At 39.8% G+C, this 25,441-nt stretch overlaps 8 protein-coding genes across 12 annotated transcripts; 4 read left to right on the top strand and 4 right to left on the bottom strand.

The window, feature by feature from the left end:
• On the top strand, nt 1-1,689 carry LOC106384946 (protein ATAF2-like). Its single transcript, NM_001315775.1, is given in 3 exon segments — nt 1-215; nt 297-577; nt 1,120-1,689. Coding segments are annotated over 3 exon segments (843 nt in total). The 5' UTR covers nt 1-55; the 3' UTR covers nt 1,522-1,689.
• Nucleotides 1,690-2,269: 580 nt separating this feature from the next.
• On the bottom strand, nt 2,270-5,011 carry LOC106384947 (ATP synthase subunit beta-3, mitochondrial-like). Its single transcript, XM_048751875.1, has 9 exons — nt 4,481-5,011; nt 4,241-4,316; nt 4,074-4,162; nt 3,867-3,984; nt 3,682-3,785; nt 3,423-3,581; nt 3,105-3,329; nt 2,689-3,000; nt 2,270-2,600 (listed from the first exon to the last, which is right to left on the bottom strand). The coding sequence occupies exons 1-9, from the start codon at nt 4,952-4,954 to the stop codon at nt 2,487-2,489; spliced, it is 1,671 nt and encodes a 556-aa protein (XP_048607832.1). The 5' UTR covers nt 4,955-5,011; the 3' UTR covers nt 2,270-2,486.
• Nucleotides 5,012-5,697: 686 nt separating this feature from the next.
• On the top strand, nt 5,698-8,494 carry LOC106384944 (ATP synthase subunit beta-2, mitochondrial). The gene is made up of 9 exons (XM_013824870.3): nt 5,698-6,229; nt 6,420-6,495; nt 6,584-6,672; nt 6,764-6,881; nt 6,967-7,070; nt 7,170-7,328; nt 7,422-7,646; nt 7,747-8,058; nt 8,137-8,494. The coding sequence occupies exons 1-9, from the start codon at nt 5,759-5,761 to the stop codon at nt 8,248-8,250; spliced, it is 1,668 nt and encodes a 555-aa protein (XP_013680324.2). The 5' UTR covers nt 5,698-5,758; the 3' UTR covers nt 8,251-8,494.
• Nucleotides 8,495-10,761: 2,267 nt separating this feature from the next.
• Nucleotides 10,762-14,977, top strand: LOC106384949 (DDT domain-containing protein DDB_G0282237). Of its 2 annotated transcripts, XM_013824875.3 has the most exons (12): nt 10,813-10,949; nt 11,385-11,502; nt 11,629-11,748; nt 11,995-12,167; nt 12,293-12,702; nt 12,835-12,913; nt 13,005-13,351; nt 13,461-13,912; nt 14,004-14,175; nt 14,254-14,415; nt 14,507-14,595; nt 14,692-14,977. In XM_013824875.3, exons 3-12 carry the CDS (start codon nt 11,636-11,638, stop codon nt 14,840-14,842), a joined length of 2,148 nt encoding a protein of 715 aa, XP_013680329.1. In that variant the 5' UTR covers nt 10,813-10,949; nt 11,385-11,502; nt 11,629-11,635; the 3' UTR covers nt 14,843-14,977. The 2 variants fall into 2 exon arrangements, with proteins under 2 accessions (XP_013680328.2, XP_013680329.1); XM_013824874.3 differs by lacking the exon at nt 11,385-11,502 and having other exon boundaries at nt 10,762-10,949.
• On the bottom strand, nt 14,926-17,526 carry LOC106384950 (serine/threonine-protein kinase SRK2G). 3 transcript variants are annotated; one of them, XM_048751877.1, is made up of 10 exons: nt 17,391-17,423; nt 17,151-17,270; nt 16,915-16,989; nt 16,743-16,844; nt 16,590-16,643; nt 16,412-16,504; nt 16,169-16,261; nt 15,801-15,905; nt 15,610-15,708; nt 14,926-15,532 (listed from the first exon to the last, which is right to left on the bottom strand). In XM_048751877.1, the coding sequence occupies exons 1-10, from the start codon at nt 17,406-17,408 to the stop codon at nt 15,185-15,187; spliced, it is 1,107 nt and encodes a 368-aa protein (XP_048607834.1). In that variant the 5' UTR covers nt 17,409-17,423; the 3' UTR covers nt 14,926-15,184. The 3 variants fall into 3 exon arrangements, with proteins under 3 accessions (XP_048607834.1, XP_048607833.1, XP_013680330.1); XM_048751876.1 differs by having other exon boundaries at nt 17,372-17,407; XM_013824876.3 differs by having other exon boundaries at nt 17,151-17,526.
• Nucleotides 17,527-18,113: 587 nt separating this feature from the next.
• Nucleotides 18,114-20,855, top strand: LOC106384953 (calumenin-A-like). The gene is made up of 8 exons (XM_013824881.3): nt 18,114-18,694; nt 19,157-19,359; nt 19,559-19,661; nt 19,755-19,820; nt 19,901-20,074; nt 20,158-20,254; nt 20,339-20,478; nt 20,559-20,855. Exons 1-7 carry the CDS (start codon nt 18,312-18,314, stop codon nt 20,465-20,467), a joined length of 1,155 nt encoding a protein of 384 aa, XP_013680335.3. The 5' UTR covers nt 18,114-18,311; the 3' UTR covers nt 20,468-20,478; nt 20,559-20,855.
• LOC106384952 (pyruvate kinase, cytosolic isozyme-like) lies at nt 20,808-23,877 on the bottom strand. Of its 2 annotated transcripts, none has more exons than XM_013824879.3 (4): nt 23,642-23,877; nt 23,065-23,380; nt 22,521-22,982; nt 20,808-21,816 (listed from the first exon to the last, which is right to left on the bottom strand). In XM_013824879.3, the coding sequence occupies exons 2-4, from the start codon at nt 23,320-23,322 to the stop codon at nt 21,004-21,006; spliced, it is 1,533 nt and encodes a 510-aa protein (XP_013680333.1). In that variant the 5' UTR covers nt 23,323-23,380; nt 23,642-23,877; the 3' UTR covers nt 20,808-21,003. The 2 variants fall into 2 exon arrangements, with proteins under 2 accessions (XP_013680333.1, XP_013680334.1); XM_013824880.3 differs by having other exon boundaries at nt 23,473-23,644.
• LOC111204263 (transcription elongation factor SPT4 homolog 1-like) lies at nt 23,823-25,371 on the bottom strand. The gene is made up of 5 exons (XM_022698570.2): nt 25,230-25,371; nt 25,052-25,143; nt 24,753-24,808; nt 24,235-24,296; nt 23,823-24,108 (listed from the first exon to the last, which is right to left on the bottom strand). The coding sequence occupies exons 1-5, from the start codon at nt 25,323-25,325 to the stop codon at nt 24,058-24,060; spliced, it is 357 nt and encodes a 118-aa protein (XP_022554291.1). The 5' UTR covers nt 25,326-25,371; the 3' UTR covers nt 23,823-24,057.
• Nucleotides 25,372-25,441: the final 70 nt, after the last annotated feature.

The following is a 25,441-nucleotide window of genomic DNA, read 5'->3' as shown; positions in this document are numbered from 1 at the left end:
CCAGATACTCGAAGAACGCAACGAGAGAAAAAAAAAAGAAAGAAACTTTTGGAGAATGAAAGCAGAGCTGAACTTACCAGCAGGATTCCGATTCCACCCCACAGACGAAGAGCTAGTGAGATTCTACCTGATCCGTAAATGCGCGTCGGAGCAGATCTCAGCTCCGGTCATCGCCGAAATCGATCTCTACAAGTTCAATCCTTGGGAGCTTCCAGGTAAATTCATGGGTTTCTGATCATTTTGCAAAATTTCTCGAGAATCGTTGTTAATCGAGAGATTCGTTGTTCTTATTACAGAGATGTCTCTGTACGGAGATAAAGAGTGGTACTTTTTCTCACCACGAGACCGGAAATACCCAAACGGTTCGCGTCCTAACCGGGCCGCAGGAACCGGTTATTGGAAAGCCACCGGAGCTGATAAACCGATCGGTAAACCGAAGACGTTGGGGATAAAGAAAGCACTCGTCTTCTACGCTGGGAAAGCTCCTAAAGGGATTAAAACGAATTGGATTATGCATGAGTATCGCCTCGCTAATGTTGATAGATCGGCTTCTGTTAGCAAAAAGAACAACCTACGAGTATGTTCTGTCTTTAAAAAATGTTCCGTCTTTTTTTGCTCAAAAAAGTATATTAATAAATATTATTTAAAAAAAAAAAAATTTTGCTCCAAAAAATAAATAATCTATTATCTTAATTTTTTTTTGGGCAAATCTCCAAAATAGCACATTTCTAAGTTTATATCACAAAATAGCATTCAAAAACTAAAATGACCAAAATAGCACCTTTCTAAGTTTATACTTTGAAAATTTTAATTTTTTTATTTTTCAAAATTTGAAATCTTATCTCCAAAACCTCATTTCTCAAATTTAAACCCTAAACTCTAAACCCTAAACCCTAAATCTTAAACCCCACCCTTTAATTCTAAACCCTAAGTTTGTGACTTTTGATAAAACATTAAGTGCTATTTTTGTGACTTTTGACCTTGAATACTAGTTTGGGAACAAAAACTTGATTTAGTGCTATTTTTTTCTTTTCTCTTTTTTTTTCTGTTTTTACTTCCTTTGTGAATGTTTTGATGTTTTCAGATTGTTGACTTTCTTGTTATGTGTTTTGTTAACAGCTTGATGATTGGGTGTTATGTCGAATCTACAATAAGAAAGGAACCATGGAGAAGTACTACCCTGCTGATGAGAAACCGAGGATCATGACGGATCAGTCATCATCGCCTTTTGATACATCGGTTTCGACATTGCAAGAGGAGGATTCGAGCAGCTCGGGGGGTCACAGTCATGTGGTATCACCTGATGCTAAGGAAGTTCAGAGCGAGCCTAAATGGAGAGAGCTTGAGGATGCTTTGGAGGCTTTTGATTCTTCCATGTTTGGTGGTGGCTCCATGGATATGTTGCAGAGCGATGCTTATATACCTCAGTTCATGCATCAGCCTACCGATTGTTTCACAACCTTACAGGATCCGTTTGAGCAGAAACCGTTTTTGAACTGGAGTTTTGCTCCACAGGGGTGAAAAGGAAGAGATGTTGGTGTTGTGATGTGGTAGAGAGAAGTTCTCAATCATTTGTTTCTTAGTAGTAAAAAAAGATTGTATAGTGTTGATAGTTCTTAGCATCAATGTCTCATTGATAGGCAAATTCTTGTAATTTCATTATATGAAAATATACACATTCTTCAGGATAGTGTTCCACTCATGTAGATACCGATGAAGATATTATATAACTTAACCTTTACTCCAAAACCAACATTTAGTTTTTGAATCTTCATATTTGCGTACATACGTTGTGATTTCCTCAAATACCTTTTGTCTTACGTCATGAAATCTTTCGACTCTCTTCTTCTTGGTCAAAGCTGTGTCGAGTCATTTGCTTATACCTTCCATTTCACATCCTTTAAACCAAGGCTTCACCAAAGCAATCGATGATCTCAGAGAGCTGGTTTTCTATAATTTGAGTTAACTTCCTCTGTTCTTCGCAGCTTTCTCGTAACCAAAAATGAATCAGAACTGTTCTTCATCAGCTCAAAAACATACCAAATGACACAAGTAACAAGGATATTTGTCGTCTGCTAGTATTTTATCTGCACTGTTTCGGCATTTTCCTATCACATACTTATAAACGCAGACACACACAGTTGAATGTCTTCTTTTCTTACCGACTTCGGTTTTAGAGTCCGGTTTGCATTTATAAACAAACAAATCAGAAGCATTCTCATCGGATCTCCATCCTTACAGTACGAAATTGTCATTTCAAGTGGGGAGAGATTGAAAACATTTGTCTCCTTTATTCCAAATCAAAAACTACAACGAATGAATCTGTTTTTTCTTCGTACTATCTCTCACTCACAATGATGTAAATCACAATGCGTCCGCAGCTCAGCCTAAAACATTGCCTTTGTTTTTCTTTTCGTTATTGTCAACAAAAAAAAAAGATGAAGATGTGAAGTATTAAGCATCCAGAAGAGGTGAATCAAGCTCTCTTAAGCTGCTGCCTCCTTGGAGATCTTCTCTGCCTTAGCAACCACCTCGTCAATGCCACCAACCATGTAGAATGATTGTTCAGGAAGATCATCGTACTTACCATCCAGCAAGCCCTGCAACAATTAACATTTCATATGAGCTAAGCTAATAATATAGCAAACAATCATGGAGAAGCGAAGAAAGTTATTACGGCATATATACCTGGAAACTGTTGATGTTTTCCTTGAGGTCTACGTATTTTCCGGGGGCACCCGTGAAGATCTCAGCAACATGGAATGGCTGACTCAAGAATCTCTGGATCTTACGAGCACGAGCAACAGTCAGCTTGTCATCTTCACTTAGCTCATCCATTCCGAGAATGGCAATAATATCTTGCAGATTCTTGTAGTTCTGTAGCACTTTTTGCACACCACGAGCTGTGTTGTAGTGCTCCTCTCCCAGAATGTGAGGCGAGAGCATACGAGATGTTGAATCCAGAGGATCCACAGCAGGATAGATACCAAGCTCAGAAATCTTCAAATAAAACAGACAAATGTCTATAGATGTCAGTTAATGGAACTTCAACAAAAAAAAAAAAAAAATCTGAAAATAATCATCATGAGGAGACAAATTCTCACCTGTCTTGAGAGCACAGTTGTGGCATCCAAGTGAGCGAAGGTTGTGGCTGGAGCAGGATCTGTCAAATCGTCAGCAGGAACATAGATGGCTTGGACTGATGTGATGGAACCTTTCTTGGTGGTTGTGATTCGCTCTTGAAGAGCACCAAGATCAGATGCCAGAGTTGGCTGGTAACCGACAGCAGATGGGATACGTCCGAGCAAAGCAGACACTTCAGAGTTGGCCTATATATGAGAGTACACCACGTTACATGTACAGCCTCTTCATCAGTAAATGGCATAAATGCGCTGAGAGATAAAGCAAAGAACGATGCTCACCTGAGTGAAACGGAAAATGTTATCAATGAAGAGCAACACATCTTGGCCTTCGGCATCACGGAAATACTCAGCAACAGTCAAACCGGTAAGTCCAACACGGGCACGGGCACCCGGGGGCTCGTTCATTTGTCCATACACAAGAGCACATTTGCTCTCAGACTGTTGGATGGGAAAAGAAAGAGAATTTAGCAAAAAGATCAATCAAATGCCATTTGCCAGAGAACAGAAAGGTGAAGGCGAATCCAAATTATTTGTAAACCTGCTTCTCGCCTAGCTTGATGACACCACTCTCAATCATTTCTCGGTACAAGTCATTGCCTTCACGGGTTCGCTCTCCCACACCAGCAAACACGGAGAAACCACCTGTTTATCAAAAGAAACGAATCAATAAAACAAACTGAAGTACCATTGAGAAATAGCTTAAAAAGCCTTGAGAATACATACCATGAGCTTTCGCTACATTGTTAATCAGCTCCATAATGAGCACAGTTTTCCCAACACCAGCACCACCAAAGAGTCCAATCTTTCCTCCTCTTTGGTAAGGAGCAAGCAGATCAACAACCTAAGGACAAACAACAAACAACAAATAATGAGCACAGAACACGAAAGACAACACGTGGGAACAACAATGAGCTAGGACCCATAATCTACCTTAATTCCAGTAGCCAGAATCTCTTGCCCCGTAGCTAGATCAACTAAAGCCGGAGCATCTCTGTGAATGGGTAAGTAATGCTCGGTCTCTGGAAGAACAAGAGCAAATTATCATAACAGATTCACATAAAGTGAGACATAGATTAAGTATGGCTTAGACTTCTTACTAATTTCGCCTCTCTCGTCAATAGGTTCTCCAAGAACGTTCATGATACGTCCAAGAGTAGCTCTTCCAACAGGAACCTACATAAACAGATAACATCAAAAACATGAATCTAACAGAAAGAAGGAGACTTTCGGAAAGTCAATGGTCAGATACATCAGATCATAAACCAAACCGATTCACAGATCTAAACCAATTAGATTAAATTAGCCACAGATCTAAACCAAGAACACAAGCTCCTTACAGTGATCGGAGCGCCAGTGTTGAGCACGCGCCTCCCACGAACAAGCCCCTCGGTACCATCCATAGCAATAGTCCTCACAACATTCTGACCCAAATGATGAGACACCTCAAGCACCAGCCTCGTGGGGTGATCCTGCACCTCGAGAGACGTCATGATCGGAGGCAGACCTTCCTGATCCTCGAATCTCACATCGACAATGGCACCGATGACCTGGCAGACCTTCCCGACCGCGCCTTTTCCGCCGTAATCGTACGTCTTCTTCGCCGCCTCATCCTTAGCTGGAGAAGACGACGACGGCGGAGGAGCCGGGGAAGAGGTCGAATACTCGGCGACACGGCCGAGGAGGGGAGCGACGCGACGCGCGGGACCGGGAGATGGAAGCCTCGGGTTGCGGCTACCGAGCAAGGAGGATTTGGAATTGGATCTGGACTGAGATGAGCGGAGGAGCGATGATAAGATTCGTCGACTCGCCATCACTGAGATCGAGAGAGAAAGAAAGAGAGCGGCTAGGGTTGTAAAATGAAATGTTCGTTGCGCTCCTCTCTATAACCAACGTAGTTACGTAGACCACTTCTTCAGTGACACGTGTTTTTAGTTCTGTGGTGACACGTGTGATTTCCTGGTTTTTTTTTCCATATCAAGCCATTCGTTCGGACGAAATAATCAAAACATGGTAATAAATTTCGACATTTCGGACAGCAAGAAAACAAAATGCAAATATATTAAAGGATTGATGTATTCAAAATTAAATGTATTTTTTCTATTACTTTCTAATTTTAGTTTTAATTATTAGTTTAATATTGTTGTTTCTCCAATAAAATTTAACCATTCATGTCTATGTTTTGATTTATATTAATTATTAAACTTTACAACAAACTTTTAAATACGAACATTAAAATTTAAATATCAATCTTTTAAATTCAGAAGGGAGAGTATATATGAACATTTTGTAAATTATTTGTGCTTGGCATGATCCTTTATAAAAATCAGACTTTGACCTCTAAGAATATAATTTTGTTAATCTGAAGCTCAATTTAGAATCCCCAAAGGTCACTTTCTTAATTATAGTCATTGCCCTCTTGGTCCTAAAGTTTCCAACTTCCCATGGTCAATTTTTTGATCAAAAAAGAAGAAGAAGAAGATTTTCAATTAAAAAACATAGGCCCATGAAAGCCCACTATAAAAGCCCATCAGATACAACGAGTGAAGTTCAGATCCAGGTTCTTATATTTACCCTAGCATCTTACTCTCCCACTCAACACATACGACAACAAACTCATGGCGTCTCGGAGAGTCTTATCATCACTTCTCCGTTCATCTTCATCCGGCAGATCCGCCGCCAAATTCACCAGCCGTAACCCTAGGATCCCGTCTCCTTCCCCCGCTCGCTGCGCCGCTCCTTTCGGCAACCTCCTCGGCCGCGTCGCGGAATATTCGACCTCTTCCCCAGCTCCGCCATCGTCTGCTGCCCCAGCTAAGGATGAGGCGAAGAAGACTTACGATTACGGTGGCAAAGGCGCGATCGGGAAGGTTTGCCAGGTTATTGGCGCCATTGTCGATGTGAGATTCGAAGATCAGGAGGGATTGCCTCCGATCATGACGTCACTCGAGGTGCAGGATCACCCGACGAGGCTGGTGCTTGAGGTTTCTCATCACTTGGGTCAGAATGTTGTGAGGACTATTGCTATGGATGGTACTGAGGGGCTTGTTCGTGGGAGGCGCGTGCTCAACACTGGCGCTCCGATTACCGTAAGTATATTTGATTTGGATAGATCTGGAATCAATGAGTCAATTCTAGGTCTAGATCTGTGTGATTTGATTCATCGAGTGAGTCCTTACCATTAACGTTGACTTTGTCGAGATTCACTTTTTTTCTTTTGAAAGTTTGTTACTTTGGTGAATGTAGAGGACTAATCGTTTCTTTGTTCTCATTTTGAAGGTTCCTGTTGGAAGAGCTACCCTTGGACGTATTATGAATGTTCTTGGGGAACCAATTGATGAGAGAGGCGAGATTAGTAAGTAGTCTTAGCCAAACCTTTAATCAGTGTCTCTCACTTTCTGCGGGCCTGTCATGACAATGTGATTTTTTTTTTTGTTGTTTAGAGACCGAGCACTACCTACCTATTCACAGGGATGCTCCAGCTTTGGTTGATCTAGCCACTGGACAAGAGATTCTTGCCACTGGTATTAAGGTAGATTCCGGGATCTAGCTCTGTCTTCTTTGTATAGGTTACATGTCCTGTTGTTCATGTTCCAAGCTAACATTTGTTGCTTTCGTTCCAGGTTGTTGATCTGCTTGCTCCTTACCAAAGAGGAGGAAAGATTGGGCTCTTTGGTGGTGCTGGTGTCGGGAAAACTGTGCTCATTATGGAACTGATCAACAATGTCGCAAAAGCTCATGGTACGTATTCTCAAGGTTTATAAAGTAGTTTCTACAGTGGTGCTCCAGTTTTAGTTTATTAATTGGTACTTCTTGTGATGAACAGGTGGTTTCTCTGTGTTTGCTGGTGTGGGAGAACGAACCCGTGAAGGCAATGACTTGTACAGAGAAATGATTGAGAGTGGTGTCATCAAGCTAGGCGAGAAGCAGGTTTACAAATAATTTGGATTCGCCTTCACCTTTCTTTTTTTTCCTGCAAATGGTATTTGAGTGATCTTTGTTAGTAAATTATGTTTCTCATCTGAACAGTCTGAGAGCAAATGTGCGCTTGTGTATGGACAAATGAACGAGCCCCCGGGTGCCCGTGCCCGTGTTGGACTTACTGGTCTGACCGTTGCTGAGTATTTCCGTGATGCCGAAGGCCAAGATGTCTTGCTTTTCATTGATAACATTTTCCGTTTCACTCAGGTGAGACTTGTTGTTTACTTTATCTCTCAGCACCTGCATCACATTTATTGATGAAGAGACTGTAAATTTAACGTGATCTACTCTCTTGTGTAGGCCAACTCTGAAGTGTCTGCTTTGCTCGGACGTATCCCATCTGCTGTGGGTTACCAGCCAACTCTGGCTTCTGATCTTGGTGCTCTTCAAGAGCGTATCACAACCACCAAGAAAGGTTCCATCACATCAGTCCAAGCCATCTATGTTCCTGCTGACGATCTGACAGATCCTGCACCAGCCACAACTTTTGCTCACTTGGATGCCACAACTGTGCTCTCGAGACAGGTTTGAATTTGTCTACTGGTGATTATATTTTTCAGATTTTTTGGTTAAAGGCTCATAAAGCTGCATCTTTATACGCTTTTTTTTCCTTTCCAATTTGAAGATTTCTGAGCTTGGTATCTATCCTGCTGTGGATCCTCTGGATTCAACATCCCGTATGCTCTCGCCTCACATTTTGGGTGAGGAGCACTACAACACGGCTCGTGGTGTGCAGAAGGTGCTACAAAACTACAAGAATCTGCAAGATATTATTGCCATTCTGGGAATGGATGAGCTGAGTGAAGATGACAAGCTGACTGTTGCCCGTGCTCGTAAGATCCAGAGATTCTTGAGTCAGCCATTCCATGTTGCTGAGATCTTCACGGGTGCCCCGGGAAAATACGTCGACCTTAAGGAAAACATCAACAGTTTCCAGGTATATATATATCCTTATGACTTTCTTTCCTTCCCTACTCCATGGTTGTTTGCTTATATGAATTGTTGATTGTTGCAGGGGTTGCTAGATGGTAAGTACGATGATCTTCCAGAACAATCATTTTACATGGTTGGTGGAATCGACGAGGTGGTTGCCAAGGCAGAGAAGATCTCCAAGGAGGCAGCAGCTTAAGGAGATGCTTAGTACTTCTCTTTTCTTCTTTTGTTGACAATAACGAAAAAAAAAACAATGCTTTAGGCAGTGCAGCTAATGCATTGCGATTCCCATCATTTGTGAGTGTGAGAGCTGCGAGATCATGCTGAACGAACTTACTCACTCACTGTTACTCAAATTTTTGGTTCTTTTGCTTCTTTTACTTGTTGAAATAAAAGTTAAGACTTGCATATTCTAATTGCAGTGTATTATTAATGATTTATTGAACTGTTGTCTCTTTCGTCCAAGTCTTAATATTGATCAACAGTGTGAATTGAAACCATCTTATGCAATATAGCATCCATTTGAGACGGGTCAGGTCAGATTCTGGTGGGCTGACCCGGATAGCATGTGGCTCAGCATTCTCTTAAAGAACAATTTTTTTTTTCCTAACCGTAAACAGAGTCTACAGTACACACAGTGCCACGGCCATGGCTTCTGCTACTGCAGACAATCCCTTCTACATTACGGAGATATTGGATGCAATTGTACAAAGGATACCTCCACCTCGTGATACTGCAGACAATCTCTTCAGAGCCTTGATTTTTGACAGGGTTGCACTTGTTGTTTCATCCATAATTACTTTAAGCGTAGAGTCTTAAGTTATAGTGTTGTATGATGATTGGGATGGTCATTGGCTTGTCAAATCAGTTCCAGTTCCGTCTGTCTTGATTAGTCACAACTACACAGTGTTTACATGTTAAACTACTTGTATTTTTCTTCCACAATACATTTGTATGCAGTTATTATGATCCATATCGTGGCGTCATTGTATACTTTCGAGTTATTGATGGGAAAGTGAAGAAAGGTGACAGGATTCTTTTCATGGCAAGCGGAAAGGTTTTTTCTTTTCTTTCTCTACTCTGGTCTACATGTCTTTCCATTTGATTAAGATAGTTCTCCTTGTGCAAAAAGAATTGAATGTAATTTGTGAATGTCTGCTTTTCATGGTCTATGCTGTTAAGGTTTATGTGCAGTGTTATTCAGTAATTATTTCAGGACCAAGGGATATGCTAGCATGGAATACTCAGTTATTGGGTTAGTTCCACCAATTTTATTGATCTGTGTCATCTCTTAGTGGGGCATGTCTTTGGTTTTTGGTGATTATCTTAGAAGCTTGTCATCTTCATTTCTTATAATACTTGTGCAGGTACAGGGAAAGCGATCTGATAAAACTTGATATTCTGATTAATGCTGAATTGGTGGAACCTTTGTCAACCATTGTACACAGAGACAAGGTTATTAACTTTTTAATCAGACTTTTGTGAACTTATCATAATTACACATCTACCAGTATTTTAGGATTGAGTTATATAAGAGTCTTTTCCTCACAGTACCGTGGACTCATTTTGAACTATGCTTCCAGGCATATTCCGTTGGGAGAGCTTTGACTCAAAAACTCAAAGAGCTTATTCCGCGACAAATGTTTAAAGTGCCTATCCAGGTATTTACATTTTAACCTTTTATAAATCATGTAATTTCGCTGCTGAATAACTAGTTTTCTACGAATGCTTGGAGATTTCTAATCTACCACTGAAGGCTTGAGGCACATTTCAGAAGGATTGGATCTTTAGATTTTTCACCTCTGAACTTATTAAACGTAACTTTTGATCAAATGGGTCTGGTCAATTACTTTTCTGCTTTGATTATCTGGCAATGGCCTTGGAATATACAAACTGCGGAAGATGGTTTGTATAGGATCAAAAGTGATAGCTAGTGAAGCGCTCTGAGCAATCAGAAAAGATGTTTTGGCCAAATGTTACGGTAACTACACATTTCCTTACTTCCCTGTCTCCTTTCATTAAAGTATGAAATAGCCACCACCTGGCCTGATATGGAAACTCTTTAACCGTCTGAGCCTGAGCTCTTCTTGTATTACCAGAACTCTTTCCGGTATCAATAGGATACTGAATTTTTTTTTAAAAATGAAGTAGGTTTTGCTTTGATGATGTGTGTTGTTCCCACAAAAACGATCTCTGATCTTGTAAAATATGATTCATTCAGGTGGAGATATTTCTCGGAAGAAGAAGCTGCTTAAGAAACAGGCGGCAGGGAAGGAGAGAATGAAAGCCATAGGCAGAGTTGATGTACCTCAAGAAGCTTTCATGGCCGTCCTCAAACTTGAAAAGGAGGTTTTGTAGAAACACTCGATAAAGATTCATTACATTATATATATTTCATTTGATGATGATCGCTTTGTATTATTATGCAAACTATATTCACCTAATGCAATTTTATTCACGAATTTAAATTGTTGACAAAATGATATTTTTCAAAAAAAAAAAAAAAAAACTATTTCACCTTAAATCCTTAAAAAGTTTTAAATTTGTGGCTACTTTTTTTGATAATATTAGTCCAACATACACGGTGAAAACGAATTGGTAAGAAAATTTTAAAGCCGACGAGGCCCACAGATGTAAGGCCCAGTATATCCATGTAATGGGCCGATTTGATTAATGGGAAAGGAAATAACGTACACATAAATAAGGGGAGAGTTAAATACACATGAAGTCTTCGTCGTATTCCCATAAGGAACGACGACTGACCCCAGCAGCTGAGAACGAGAGAGAGAGAGAGAGAGACGAGAGATCTAAGCAGCTGTTTCGTTCTTCGTGTGATACCTCTCTCTCTCTCTCTCTCTCCGTCGACCGACGCATTCCGAGCTCCATACATTCTCTGTAAGATTCGACTCCCCTCTCTCTCTTTCTCGATGTTAATTCTGGCGGGAAAATCAATCGTCTTGTACGTTGTCGTCGTGTGCGATTTTGTTTTCTTCGTTGTGAGCTTAGCATTGGGTTTCGAATTCGTCGTGTGTGTGTGTGTGGTGATTGTGTTTGTGTTCTTCCATGTTGCATTTGATTTGCTTTTCTGGGTGTGTAATTGTATCATCGGTTTCGCCTTCTCGGTGATTTTCTGGATTCTCCGAAACGGATTCTTGATCTTGATCTTGATCTTGATGTTATGGGTTTTATTTCGTTGGTTTCACTCGGTGAATGGGGGTTCAGATCGTTTCTGCTGAATTCGATTGGGATGCTATAGTTCTAGGGTTTATTACTGTTTCGATTTCTGCATTGCTTATCCTGAACTTCCTTTTTTCCACATGATCTCACAAGGCCCACTTGCTTCTCTATCGTCTCTCTCGAATCAGGCCTTGAGATTAGAAACATCTCTAGGGATCATTTGCCTATAGCGTTAAGTATCTGGTATCCAGTGCTTACATTTTCCACTTTGGTAAGAAGTTTTCTGCAATGTGACAGAAACACTCTTGCTTTTGCTTGCTTGGATGACCTCTGCTGCGTTCATATGCGACTTCATTTCCTTAGTGTTTATGGATTGTTTTTTTTTGTACAACCACAGGAGGAGGATGCCTCTACTAAAAAAGAAGCCACATAGACTGCTGGAGCCCCCAAACGGCTTGGAGCCACGAGATCTTGTTTATCAAGTTCGTCTCACAAAGGAGATTTTCCGAGATTATCAGTATCCTTCTTCTAATAGCTGTTTGGGTTTCTGATTTAGAGAAAAAAGAGACGATTTTTTAATACTTATGTTTTTAATATTTTCCTTCCTGTATGTGTAGAGGAATTATAAATACACTTGATATCTGCCATGCTGTTTCATTCTGGAACCTCCTTCATTTATATTATCTTTCAAAGGCTTGGTTGTTCATGTTTACCAGTGCAGATGCTGCGTCAGAACCATTTGTTTGCTTAACTTAAAACACAGATTGTACTTGACGAGGATTAATCTGTATCGCCAGCGAGTTTGGACATGTAAATCTACCGGTAAAACTAGCTTGACCTACGGGGAGGCCTTAGAGTCAGAAAAACTGACAAGCAAGAAGGTTCAAACTCTGCCCGGAGAGCTACTGGCACCTGCTTTACGTATCATCCAGTTCAGTAAGTTCTTAACCCTTTCCTAGGTTCTGATATAATTGTGTGAGAGTCTTTACGTATCATCCAGTTCAGTAAGCTCTTGTCTTGTTTTGGCACTATTTCTGATTTTTTTCTTCCATTTTGTATAGGCACACTCTCATTGAAAGATCTTGCTGACACAGTAGCGACCAAGCTGCAAAGTTGTTTCTTTACTGGTGCGGAGTTGTATGCGAACAGGGATGGCGAATTGCATCCATGCAGAATCTTGGAGATGGTAACAGATGAGGATGGTGAACCTCAGTATAAGTTAGGCTTCCTTGACAAAGATAAGGAAATAAATGAGAGCGCAGTGCTGTCTGGGGAGGATCTTTCATGGAAGAAATTTCCATTTAGTAGAAATTTTCTCAAGTCTTTCATTCGGGAGTCCACATGCCGCAGTATACCTTGGGTAGTTAATGAATATCTGGCTAAAGCACATGGAATCTCTAGAAAGATTCCCAAGGAACTTCATGACAAATATGTCTTTCAGAATGGAGAACTGGTTCAGCAAAGGAAGCAGGTAGATGTGAAGTATAACACCATATAATAATTTTGTAGCGTTGATTAATAATTAGTCTACGTACTAATCGGCTAGCGTTGATTAATAATTAGTCTACGTACTAATCGGTTTCATCTCATCGCTAAACTATAGGACGATAAAACCGGAAGTGAAAACGGAAAAAGAAAGAGAGCAGAAAATGAAAGTCATGTTGCAGAGCAGACACATAGAGGTAGCTTTGCATTGATGCTCTGCAATTCATCATGCAACTTTCCTGTGTACATTTTATACTGATTTTTCGTTGTTGGTTATTTTCTTTCCAGATGTTAATGAGTCAGAGAAAGAGTCTATCATATATCCAATTGAAGATTTACTGTTGCCACCTGATCGTGATGATGCTGATATCACTAAGCGTCCTCGGCTTTCACGGGATTTTAATGTTTCTATGGATTGTGCTGGGGATCTTCTTATGGTCTGGGATTTTTGTTCCTCGTTTGGTCGGCAGCTGCATCTATGGCGATTTTCTCTTGAGGACTTTGAAAATGCTCTTTGCCACAAGGAGAGTAATTCGGTTCTGATTATGGAAGTGCATGCCTGTCTTTTCCGATTCCTCATCAATGAAGACGGTGATAAATTCAAAGCTTTAAAGAGAAGGAGTCGCAAGTCAAAGGTCAGATCTTCATCTCATCCTTGCTTTAACAAGTGGCCAGCCTTGTGATGTTTTGAAGTTTCCTTTTGTGATTGATGCCTGCTTGTTGCTTCATTTCAAATGATTTCAGATAACATTGATCACTTGGACAGAGTATCTATGTGACTTCTTGGAATCAGTTGACACTCCTGATTTGTGCTTTGACATTGGAACAATCAAACGGGGACATTATGGTCTACTGGACCCCAATGTAAAATTGAAAATCCTAAGGGAGTTAGTGAACCATATAGCTGAAACAGTTGCGTTCAAGGGGGAAATAGACAAGCTTGTTGAACAACGGCATATCCTTGGAGCTGCTAGAAGGGAAGAAGCATTGGCGGAAGCCCGAATGAAAAGAGAGGAGAAAGAAGGCTCCAAAACTGGCGAGGAATCTGATGGAGTTTTAGATAACAGCAGGTTAGAGAACAAGAAAAATAGCCCACAAATAACGGAAAGCAGCAGAAAGAAAGAGAGCTTTGCGTGGGAAATCAAGATGGAAAATGGGTCTGTTTCTTCGAAAAGAAATGAAATATCAGAGAAAAGGTTTGGCTTATCCTTTTTTTACGCATATGCAGAACTTTTGTTTTTATCAGACCACTTGGGAGCTCATCATTTTTTCTTATGGTTGTGATAGGCTTATGGGGAATGTCTATCTGAGAAAGCACAAACGGCAGAAGACGGATACAAAAATCACATCAAAGGAGGAGGAAGAAGAGGTGAAAGAAATTTCGGGGAAGAAGCAGGGTGGAAAATCTTCAAGTGAAGATGAGAAGGGAACATTGGAAAGGAGGGGACCTGAACAGAGGGTTGAGTCCTTCCCATTGTAATTATTTTTGATGTGTGCTTTGACCAATCAAGTCTGAAATTTTTGTGTTTACATGCAGAGGCAACATTATGAAGGAGAGATGGAGAGAATAGTCATACGTACAAACCCATTGGGTAAAGATCGGAACTACAACAGGTACTGGTGGTTCCGAAGCAATGGGAGGATATTTGTTGAGGATTCTGATTGCAAAGAATGGGGCTATTATACCTCCAAGGAAGAGGTATCATCAAGCCACATGGCTCATTTCTTTGTTTGATCATTTAATTGCATAGATCTTGTTCAAAATTGTGTTTTTGTTTCTTGAAATCCAGCTCGATGCATTGATGCGATCACTAAACCGTGAAGGAGAGAGGGAACTGTCATTACATATGCAGCTCGAGAAATTCTATGACAGAATATGGTCAGTTTAGAGAAGCTTCCCACTTCTATTTTGCATTATGTGTGATGCAGTCTCGTTGTCTTTTTGTGTGTGATGGATTTAAACTGTTATCTGCAGCTCTACACTACAAAAGAGGACGAAGGACATTGCTGAGGACATAGAAATGGAAGAAGCAGTGGTTAGGAGATCTACCCGTGTAAGAGCTCTACTTCATGAAAATCCAGCTAGTGCCTTCATGCGATATGTTAACAAGTGGAAAGAGGAGTAAACATTAGCAGAATTAGATTCTGATATTAGAAAAGCTTTTGTAGTTGCAGCCATAGACGGAATAGTTCCGGATTGAACATTTTGTAGGAAAAAATTATTGCCATTGAACAAGCAAAAAGCAAATGCTTAACAGAGAGATCATTTTTCTTATCATCCTAATATTTGATCCCTTGTGCTTCATAATCACTGACCACTCTCTGAAGATCCGACAGCATTTTTTGAGTTATGTTCAGAACCACTAGACAGTTAAAGAAACGAGAACGTGTTCAGACATCAAATCGAAAAAGTGAAAATAACATGTACTAAGAAGTTTACTCCTTTGGACTTTGAAAGAATTTACAGATCATTTTCTTTCTTCTTGAGCTTTGTCAGGCTCTTGACAAGACGAATGTGCCTCTTTGACATGCTTCTCGTATTCATCTTCTTCATCTTCTTCCATTTCAGCTTCAACGTCCTCTTCATCATCTTCGTCTTCTTCCTCCGCCGTCCCTGATCCCAAGCTTTTGCTAACACTAGAAGATGAAGCTGGATTCCTTGCTTCTCCAACTGTCTTCATTATGTCCTCTATGCTTTGAAGAGAATAGCTCGTGTTGTCTCTCTTGTAATACACCGCTTGAGCCGACTCCACCAGCTCCTTTGGCAAGTTCTTTAAGTACCATGGATGATTCTTGATCTCCTTAAGCGTGATTCTCTGTCAATAATATTATTGACAATCAGAACTGTAACAATTCCTGGCTACAAGTTAAAGTTTGAAAATGGTTTAGGTACCTTGGCGGGGTTAGTGACGAATATGCGAGAGAGAAGGTGTTTGCATTCCTGAGATATGTGAACGTAGTCCGGGATCTTGTATTGTATAGCCATTATACGCTGAAGAATACCATTTGAATTGTTACATTACTTAGACATTGGGGCAATAAGAAGAGTTAGTTTGAAAAATGCAGTTGATTGTTGTGAGTTACTTGGATTGTTTTCCTGAAGTTCTTTGGATCATTAGGGTCCTCGAATGGGTAGGCTCCGACCAGCATCACATAAAGGGTTACTCCACATGACCACACATCCGCATGCTACAAAAAAAAAACACACAGCCATATGAGTGCAATAGCCAGTCTATGTGCAGAGGTTGGTCCATTTAAACCTTATTAGAATCACAGAACAACCTGAAAAGTTTTACACAGACCCAGTACAAAGTATATATAAAATCTACTAATAGTATCTCTGAGCAGTCCTTTAACTTTTATTTTCTCATATTTTTCCCTAAATGAGATTTATCTGCTTACTTTGACAACCAATCATGTGTTAATGACAAAGACATGAGTAGTAGTGGTACCTTGCCATCATATTCTCTCCGGGAAAGAACTTCAGGTGCTATGTATGCTGGAGTTCCAACAGTCGATTTAGGCCGAGAGTGTAGTATAGATGACTACACAACAAAGAAAATAAACACAGATTGAGGATAAAAGTGAAAACAGGAAAAGATTACAAGAATTAAGAGACGAGTGAATAGATAATGACAAATCTGTAATGGATTGAGAACTGAGGTCACTGGGGAAATAAGAGAATGAGTAGACACCTTAGAGTAACCAAAGTCACAAATTTTCAAAAGCGGAGCAGGGCTCCCATCAAGCAGTGTGTTTTCAAGCTTCAGATCTCTGTGGCATATTTGCTGCACATAAGAAAAAAAGAGAGGAGAAGTCAGTACATATTATGCAACAGAAGTGATACAGATTGTAAACGAGTCTAATACATACCAAGGAGTGGCAGTAGTCGACGCCACAAATCAGCTGTTGAAAGAAGTACCTAGCCTGAAAAGATAAAAGATCATAAACAAAACTTACAAACACAGATCAAAAGATGACAGATAGAGATTAAAGTCCAAGACTTTAATAAAGAGAGAAAAGCACCTCAGCTTCACTGAATCTACCAGCAGTGCAGATTCGATCAAAGAGCTCTCCTCCAGAAGCATACTCCATCACAATGGCAAGATGAGTAGGTGTCAGCATCACCTGAAAACCAAATCAAACTAAGATCCCAAGACAGCTCTTAGATAACCAAAAAGAAAAAACTAAAACTTGCCTCCTTGAAGCGGATGATATTAGGATGCTTAAGTGATCTGTGATTGATAATCTCTCTAGCCACGTTCTCATCTATCTGCAGAGTCCATGAATCAAACATACAAACCCATCAAGTTCTCACCTTTTTCCCTCCAAATCACACTCAAAAGATCATACACTGAGCTCTAACAGCAAAACCCCTTAAGAATCATAAACCCAATAGTAAGTTAAGAAACAGAGGAGGAGGAAAGGGCCAACCTTTCGGCCTCTCTCGATGTATTTCATGGCAACAAGCTCTTTAGTCTCCTTGTGCTTTAGAAGGCGAGCCACACCGAAGTTTCCAGTTCCCAGATCCTTCACAACCTCGTACTTGTCCATCTTTCCAAATCAACAGTATCAGATCAGAGTAAGTATCTATCAATCCACTTATATCATAGGAATTTGAGAATCTGAGAAAGCGAGGCGAATTGAGAATCGACAAGAAATGATGACATCCACATGTGTTGTTTTGTGCATCGATGGAGGCGTAGACAAAGGGAGATGGTAGATGGGATTGGACCACGTGGTGGAAGCTTAAGCTCAGTTCTCGATGACCAGCTTAAAGTTGAGTGCAACGCTAATGTTAGTCATTAATGAGACAGCTTAGCTGCGGTATGCTTTAATGATATTTAACTAAGCTAGTTCTATTATATTATTCTATATTTATTTTATTCCTAAAAGGCATAAACTAAAATCATTTGAATCATTGAATGTAACTGGTCTAATCTTCTGCAGATATATCGAAATAAACATAAATTTATCATAAATTTAAATCTGTTCTAGTTTCCTCCCCTAAAAAAATAAATATTTTAGAGAAATTTTGATTGAAAAATATTTATTTTTTACCTTTTATATAAACTTTAGTAATTAATAATAATAAACTATAAAGTTCAAAAATATTTATATTTGTTAAATATTAATTGGTTGAAAATTATAAAAAACAAAATAATATATTTATAATAATATCTTATTTTTATACATAAATCTAAAATAAATATACCCCTTCCATTCATTCCGTTCCAAACTAAAGAATGTTTTAGAATTTTTATGCATATCAAAAAAAAAAAATGTTAATTTTAACTATACATACTAGGCCTAATACATACATTATTTTCTGTGCTTAGTTATTTTCAATAATTTTTAGCTTATAAAAACTTTTTAAAACACAGTTATTAATGTTGTAAAGGTTAACAGTTTATTACCATTATTTATATTGAAAAAAATGGATCATTCATAAATCCGAGATACACTAAAATGTAAATATATCATAAATCCAAAATAAAAATAAAATTTATTCAGAAAGACTCTATCTTGCAGCTGTAACAGATCTAGTAAAAACCTCAACTTCCAAGCTCAGATTCATTCATTCATTCATTCAGCATGAGCAAAGCTTCGGTGATACTCTACATCACCGTAGGGATCCTCGTCCTCTTCCTCGTCTCCTACTCCCCTAAGAACAAGACCGACCACGATCACCACCACCACCACGGCGGCGGTCACACCCAACACCACCGCCTCAAACTCCGCTCTTCCTTCAACTTCAAACCCACTCGCCACGATCCGATCCCCTTCGACCCCCTCGTCGCCGACATGGAGCGCCGCCGCGAGGATAAGGAGTGGGAGCGGCAGCACATTGACCATTCTCACCCCGAGCTTGCGGCTCATGATCCTGCGCCTGGTCACGAGTCGCAGCCCGAGTGGGAGGACTTTATGGATGCGGAGGATTACTTGAATGATGAGGAGAAGTTCAATGTCACCGATAGGTTCTTTAAATTCCACATCTTTTGGTTTTAAAAATCCAATCTTTAATTTCCTTTGTGATCTTCTTCTCAGGCTATGTGGATTAGTTTAGTAGTTACTTAGTTAGCAGTTTGATTTTTTTTTTTTAAATTGATACTTTAATTTCCTTTGTGATCTTCTCAGGCTATGGGGATTAGCTTAGTACTTACTAGTTGCAGTTTTAATTTTAAAAATGCAAACTTTAATTTCATTTGTGAATTGTGATCTTCTCAGGCTATGGGAGATTAGTTTAGTAGTTACTAGTTAGCAGTTTGATTTTTTTTTTTAAATTGATACTTTTATTTCATTTGTGATCTTTTCTTAGGCTATGGGGGATTAGTTTAGTACTTACTTAGTTAGCAGTTAATTGATACTTTAATTTCATTTGTGATGATTTTCTTAGGCTAGAGCATTGATTAGTTGAGGTTTGATTTGGTGCTTTGCAGGTTGATATCTTTGTTTCCGAAGCTTGATGTTTCTCCTACGGATGGGTTTGTGACTGAGAGTGAATTGACTGAGTGGAATATGCAGTCTTCTGCTAAGGAGGTCATGCACAGGACTCAGAGAGATATGGATGTTCATGATAGGAACAAGGATGGTTTTATCTCTTTCTCTGAGTATGAGCCTCCCTCTTGGGTCCGCAACTCTGGTGAGCTGACTAGAGTCTGTGTGCTACTTGCTATTTTCATGCAGGACTTGTTAGATGAATAAGTTAATCATGATAAATGAAAGCTTTCTTCTTTTAGTAACCTCTGATTGATTGCAATTTGCAACAGACTTAGGCATGTAGAGTAAAACAAAATCTCACTTAGGAGGACTGCTAATGACTTAGTTATAAAAAATTTCAGGTAATGATACATTTGGCTATAACATGGGTTGGTGGAAGGAGGAGCATTTTAATGCTTCAGATGCAAATGGTGATGGTTTACTGAACTTAACAGAGTTCAACGAGTAAGTGTTTTTGTCTCCCATTGATTAGAAGCAACCTTTCATCAAAAATATATCTTGTCATAATGCTCTTACTGGTTGATTCTTTCCCTATAGCTTTCTTCATCCTGCTGATACCAAGAACCATAAACTACTGCTATGGTTGTGCAAGGAGGAAGTAAGGTACTGTAGTGTATCCATATGTTATTGGCATAGCTTTTAAAGAACACTTGTTTTAGCTTTCTTCTCCTACCCTTTTGCAGAGAAAGAGATTCAGATAAAGATGGTAAGATCGGTTTCGAAGAGTTTTACCACGGACTCTTTGACACTGTGAGAAACTACGAGGAAGACAATCACAACGCTACGCATCCTTATCATGACTTACCTGAAGGCCCTGCAAAGCAGTTGTTTTCTCAGCTTGACAAAGACGGTGACGGGTACGTAACTTGAGAAGAGTACACATCATGATAAACATTTATGTATGCATCCCTTAACATAGCTTCCTCTGACTTCTCTGCAGGTACTTATCAGACGTTGAATTGCTTCCCATCATCAGTAAAATCCATCCTACCGAGCATTACTACGCAAAACAACAAGCTGATTATATTATATCACAGGTACATAATCACTTTTCAAAACAAATGGCTTTAGTTTGATGTTGTATTGCTCAAATGTTATATTGTTCTCTCTTATCTTACCAGGCGGATTCAGACAAAGATGGACGTCTGACTTTGGCAGAGATGATTGAGCATCCATACGTCTTCTACAGTGCCATTTTTAACGAAGATGACTCTGATGATGACTACGGCTTCCATGATGAGTTTCGTTAGTGTCACGATGAGTAAGCATCTGCCACATCCCGGGCTTTATTATTCAATCTGTTAATACTTCAGACACTAATCGATCTATTGCATGTTACAGAAAACAGTGGAAGCAATAACATCAGGCGCAATACGTTATAACAACCAACCCCTTTCAGAACAGGTGATCTCAGTTACATCAGGCTTCATTGTTTAATCTTCTCTCTCCCACGGCGGCTGATTAACTGATGATTTAGAAGTTAGAATAGTATTTATGATTCTAAACATCTGAAAGAAACATACTTCTCTTTACATTTTGTTTCAATCTTTTATGCATTGCTTTCTCCATCTTTGTATGTTATTATATTACTAAAACCTTAATGCTTAAACTTTTATAAGCAAAGCTTATTAAGAGAAACAGTGTTGTACATCAAAAGTAGGTGGTAATCCATACAAAAGGGAGAGAGATGTCTTAACAGTACATCTTTATTTCAAGCAACGAAGTTAACTCTCAGTTTATGATTGCCAACAATCATAAGCACTCCAAGAGCCATTCTTTTATTTCTTCACTTCACCACACAGATCTTAATAACCGAGGCAACTCCAATACGGTGCAGCGCCACAACAGCATCACCATGGTTGCACAATCCTCTCTTCACAGCTGACTTCAAAGCGGATTCAATGATAACCTCCGTGGACTCGCTATCCGTCGCCTTCGCAGATCCTTCAGCCAACATAGGGATCAACCCTCTGTATATCAAACTGTGTCTTGCAGGCGACTCGTCGCTACAAGTCCAGTCAAAGGAATCAGTGGTCATTACTGGTACAACCACCGAAAGAATCGGAACAGAGGGTCTGTACTTAGCTACAAGTTTAGCTGTTGAACCTCCGCGAGTCAACACAATGATGAGCTTCGCATGCGCTTTGTTCGCAGCCCTTACAGCTGACGATGCAAGACTCTCCAACGGGCTCATTGGAACCGGAGTTGCTCTGATCCTCTCTTTGAAGATCGTGTTGTAATCAAGCGAGCTCTCTGCTTCAATGCAGATCTTGGCCATGACTTTCACGGCTATCTCCGGATAAGCTCCTGCTGCGCTCTCTCCGCTGAGCATCACGCAGTCTGTGCCGTCGAGGACGGCGTTTGCAACGTCTGTGGCTTCAGCACGCGTTGGCCTTGGTGATTTGATCATTGACTCGAGCATCTGAGTGGCTGTGACCACTGGTTTGCCTGCGAGGTTGCACTTGTAGATCATCAGCTTCTGAGCCAAGAAGATCTTCTCTATGGGAATCTCCATCCCGAGATCACCACGAGCAACCATGAATGCATCTGTTTCGCGCAGTATCTCATCAAAGTTAATCACTCCTTCTTGGTTCTCAACCTTCAAATATAAAACACCAAAACCAAAAGTCAGGTCTATGCCTCAATATATACATAAAGTTAGGTCTGCGGTTATTAACTGAACCGAATCTGCCGGACTGTACCGAAAAGTTCGAAGTTTGGATTTCGGTTCGGTTTTAAGGTTTGGTCCAATTCGGCTACTAAAAGAAAGTTGGGTTTCGGTTCGGTTTTCTAAAAAAGAATTACCAAACAAAACCAATTTTAACCAAAATTCTAAACCAAACTAATCTAAATTCGAACCGAAATAAATTAACTTCGTTTTTTCAGATTTTCTTCAATTTAAACCGAAAATTTAATCAAAAACTCTAACCAAAAACCAAACTGAACCGAACCTGCTGGACTGAACCGAAAAGTTTGGATTTCGGTTCGATTAAAAGGTTTGGTTCAATTTGGAAAAAGAAGTTGGTTTTCGGTTCAGTCATCAGTTAGTTCGGTTTTCTATAAAAAAATTACCAAACAGAACCAATTTTAACCAAAATTCTAAACCAAACTAACCTAAATTCGAACCCAAATAAAATAACTTGGATCTTTCAGATTTTATTCAATTTAAACCGAAAATTTAACCAACAACTCTAACCGAAAACCAAACCGATTTCGACCGACCCGAACTAACCAGATTCCGAACTAACCGAACCCGCGGGCCTACATAAAATGCAATGCCACAAGTGAAAGAATTCGAAGTACCTTTGACATCAGCATTATGCTTTTAGCATGAGAACCAAGAACCCTCCTGACATTAACAAGATCCGAGCCTTTACGGACAAAAGAAAGCGCAATCATATCGATGCTGTTTGGAACACCCCAACCCATAATATCTTCAACGTCCTTCTCAGTCAGAGTGGGGAGATCAACAACGACACCGGGGAGATTCACGTTCTTTCTCTCGCCAAGCATCGCCGTGTTTTCGCACCGGCACCTAACAGTTCCAGACTCTGGATCACATGACAGGACCGCTAGACTTATGCTTCCATCCGCACATAGAATGGTGTTTCCGGGCTTCACATCTAAGGGAAGCTTCTTATAGCTCATGGAGATCGTCGTCTCGTCTCCTAGAATGTCGTAGTCGGTGGTGATGGTGATCTCTTGGCCTTCCTTGAGTTGTATAGGGTTCCCATCTTTCAAGAAACCAGTACGTATCTCAGGCCCCTGCAGATTCAAACAAGAGGAATCAGATGCTGATTTGACTCTAAATATGGTTAGATAGATGAAAGACTTTTGTTTTTAATACCTTTGTGTCAAGCATGACAGCAGCGAGAATGCCAGTGTTTTGCATAGCGGTGCGGAGGTTGTCGAGTGTGCCCTGGTGGTACTCATGGCTTCCATGAGAGAAGTTGAAGCGAGCAACGTTCATACCGGCTCTGAGAAGCTTTTCGATCATAGGAACAGTGCGAGAAGCTGGTCCTAGAGTGCAAACGATCTTGGTCTTTGGGATCCTCCCATCGTTAGGTAGCTCCTTCAATATCCCTTCAATGTCTATGTTCGACATTTCTTTGCTTTGACAAGAACCACTAAACACAGGAAACTTATTTCTTCTTCTTCTTCCCCTGCAATGAAAAACAAATTTGAACATAAGTAACACTTATACCTATCAACAAAAGAATACAAATCCATTAGACCAAAGGAGAAGGTAGCTAACTCTACACAGAAGCAAACGTAACAGTTCAACAGATTCTCAGCAAACCGAACATAGAATTAAAGGAAGTCAACACTTCAAAAAGAACCGGAGTATCTAAGTTTTGCATCCAGGACATAGAACATAAGGTAGATTGGAGATGAAATCGGAGAGAGAGAGAGAGAGGTTTTACCTTATTAGCTCCGATTCTGGATGTGTTGTCGTGTCGGAACAAGAACAACCTCTTGTTTTTTCGGGTTGGACTTGTGTGATGACTCTGTTTTTGAGTATTAAATAATATTTTTATTATTGAATTAGCTTTTGTGAAACGAAGTTGGTATCGACAGCCACGTGAACTCGAATTTTTAAAATTATATAAGAAAAAGAATATTATTTTATATATCCAATTTGTTTTTTTTTTTTTTAGTGATATTGTTTTCCGGAGGTTATCAAATGAGTTGCAAGAGATGTTCTTTTGTTGGCAAAACAAAGATATGAAATCATGAAACATAGTTAAACTAAACTACTTCCGTTGATAGCCTCCATGGATTCACACACTCAGGCTTCTTGAAGCTGATGTCCACATGAAGACAGTTGATGAAAAGGGCTTCAAATGCGTTTTGGCGGAATGTACTGAACTCGCTCTTCTTGGCATAGTGACTGTACAACAAGTGAAAAATAAAAGAAAATGAGAACACTCGTTATGAAACATGGATCCCTTATTCTTAGGAGTTTGAAAACCAGAACTAAGGATTGCTTATTATATAGCCGATCAAGTACATTTACCTGCATGTCCTCTGAGAGTGTCTCTGAGACAGCAAGAGCGTAGCAACCAGGAGCAAATTTACCTGTAAACAAGAATATCACAACGTGTTAGAGCTAACTTCCGTCTCAAATAAGGCTCCGAGAATACAACAACATCAAGCCTACTATCCGGACGAAGAAAACTAGAATTATCAATGCAGTCACCACTCAAACGACCGTTACTAGGAGATCTAAAGCGGAGTTTGGCGGTCGGTAACAGTGGCGGAGCCACATGTAACGAGACGGGGGCCACTGAACCCAACAACATTTGAAAATTTAGTGTAATTTGTTAAAACCTAAGCTATATGCACCTATTTTAAATATTGTAGGTTAGTATTTATGCCCCCAACAAAATTATTTCCTGCATCCGCCACTGGTCGGTAATATATATTTCCACATACAGAATCTCTTGATGTGATGAACGTAGCAATAATATCAAAAGTCAAGTGTAATGGTTGGACAAAGAGAACAAGTTAAAAGTGTAATTGCTTTTAACATACCAATTCTTAACCATCTCGCCGCCCAACTTCTACGTGGATCCATCATAGAGATTGTACTGCAAAAACAAAAAACAATCATAACAGAGGTATTAGCAGATATGTACACTACCTCTCTCTTTCTCACTGTTAACCTTTTTTTTTTTAATTTGACATGAAACAAGTTAAAAAGCAGCAAACTTTAGGTCACTTCCACATTGAAATCACAATTTGCAACGCATTATTCTTCTTATCAATAAGCATCGACTATATGAACAATGTCCAGTAAATTCAAATTTTGAGGATTCGAAATTAGGTCATACCCGTTGAAATTAGGGGTGGTAACATCGACGATACGCTCGGGATCCTCCTCTATCTTGAAGAATGGACAATTCTCGCACCCAGAATCCCTAAACTGTTGTAGAAACCATATTAATATATCGCAAGATAAATAAACAAAGCGAGAGAGATTGAGAGAGAGAGAGAGAGAATCCATGATACCTGATCGTAGGTCTTGACGAGACGGCAACGAAGACAAGCCCTGAGCTCGTGGCCGAAACTGGTCGGAATCTGCGCAGCCACCTCTCCCATTCTCATTCGAGCAAGACGGAACGATGAATTTTTCACTTCCGTTTAAAAACTTAAATACTCATCACCGTTTCAACGAAGTGGGCCTGAACATAGTGATCCAGGCCCATAAAATGGTCTAATAT

Source organism: Brassica napus, chromosome C3 (genome assembly GCF_020379485.1).
Source record: "Brassica napus cultivar Da-Ae chromosome C3, Da-Ae, whole genome shotgun sequence".
Lineage (NCBI taxonomy): Eukaryota > Viridiplantae > Streptophyta > Magnoliopsida > Brassicales > Brassicaceae > Brassica > Brassica napus.
This window is presented reverse-complemented; position numbering and strand designations above follow the sequence as displayed.

Excerpts from the sequence above, each read along its gene's own strand:
- LOC106384949 (XM_013824874.3), top strand. The coding sequence starts at position 10,777 with ATGAAGTCTTCGTCGTATTCCCATAAGGAACGACGACTGACCCCAGCA. Across the intron at positions 12,168-12,292 it reads TTTACGTATCATCCAGTTCA|GCACACTCTCATTGAAAGAT; the intron begins GTAAGTTCTTAA and ends CATTTTGTATAG. Across the intron at positions 14,176-14,253 it reads GGAGGGGACCTGAACAGAGG|AGGCAACATTATGAAGGAGA; the intron begins GTTGAGTCCTTC and ends GTTTACATGCAG.
- LOC106384952 (XM_013824879.3), bottom strand. The coding sequence starts at position 23,322 with ATGTCGAACATAGACATTGAAGGGATATTGAAGGAGCTACCTAACGAT. Across the intron at positions 22,983-23,064 it reads CTGTCATGCTTGACACAAAG|GGGCCTGAGATACGTACTGG; the intron begins GTATTAAAAACA and ends TTGAATCTGCAG. Across the intron at positions 21,817-22,520 it reads GCATAATGCTGATGTCAAAG|GTTGAGAACCAAGAAGGAGT; the intron begins GTACTTCGAATT and ends TTATATTTGAAG.
- LOC111204263 (XM_022698570.2), bottom strand. The coding sequence starts at position 25,325 with ATGAGAATGGGAGAGGTGGCTGCGCAGATTCCGACCAGTTTCGGCCAC. Across the intron at positions 25,144-25,229 it reads TCGTCAAGACCTACGATCAG|TTTAGGGATTCTGGGTGCGA; the intron begins GTATCATGGATT and ends TTTCTACAACAG. Across the intron at positions 24,297-24,752 it reads GGCGAGATGGTTAAGAATTG|GTAAATTTGCTCCTGGTTGC; the intron begins GTATGTTAAAAG and ends TCTTGTTTACAG.
- LOC106384950 (XM_048751876.1), bottom strand. The coding sequence starts at position 17,392 with ATGTGGATGTCATCATTTCTT. Across the intron at positions 17,271-17,371 it reads TGTGGATGTCATCATTTCTT|ATGGACAAGTACGAGGTTGT; the intron begins GTCGATTCTCAA and ends TGATTTGGAAAG. Across the intron at positions 15,533-15,609 it reads TCGTCACTAACCCCGCCAAG|AGAATCACGCTTAAGGAGAT; the intron begins GTACCTAAACCA and ends TATTATTGACAG.
- LOC106384944 (XM_013824870.3), top strand. The coding sequence starts at position 5,759 with ATGGCGTCTCGGAGAGTCTTATCATCACTTCTCCGTTCATCTTCATCC. Across the intron at positions 6,230-6,419 it reads ACACTGGCGCTCCGATTACC|GTTCCTGTTGGAAGAGCTAC; the intron begins GTAAGTATATTT and ends CTCATTTTGAAG. Across the intron at positions 6,882-6,966 it reads CAATGTCGCAAAAGCTCATG|GTGGTTTCTCTGTGTTTGCT; the intron begins GTACGTATTCTC and ends TGTGATGAACAG.
- LOC106384947 (XM_048751875.1), bottom strand. The coding sequence starts at position 4,954 with ATGGCGAGTCGACGAATCTTATCATCGCTCCTCCGCTCATCTCAGTCC. Across the intron at positions 4,317-4,480 it reads ACACTGGCGCTCCGATCACT|GTTCCTGTTGGAAGAGCTAC; the intron begins GTAAGGAGCTTG and ends CTGTTTATGTAG. Across the intron at positions 3,786-3,866 it reads CAATGTAGCGAAAGCTCATG|GTGGTTTCTCCGTGTTTGCT; the intron begins GTATGTATTCTC and ends TTTGATAAACAG.
- LOC106384953 (XM_013824881.3), top strand. The coding sequence starts at position 18,312 with ATGAGCAAAGCTTCGGTGATACTCTACATCACCGTAGGGATCCTCGTC. Across the intron at positions 19,360-19,558 it reads CTCTTGGGTCCGCAACTCTG|GTAATGATACATTTGGCTAT; the intron begins GTGAGCTGACTA and ends AAAAAATTTCAG. Across the intron at positions 20,255-20,338 it reads CTGATTATATTATATCACAG|GCGGATTCAGACAAAGATGG; the intron begins GTACATAATCAC and ends TTATCTTACCAG.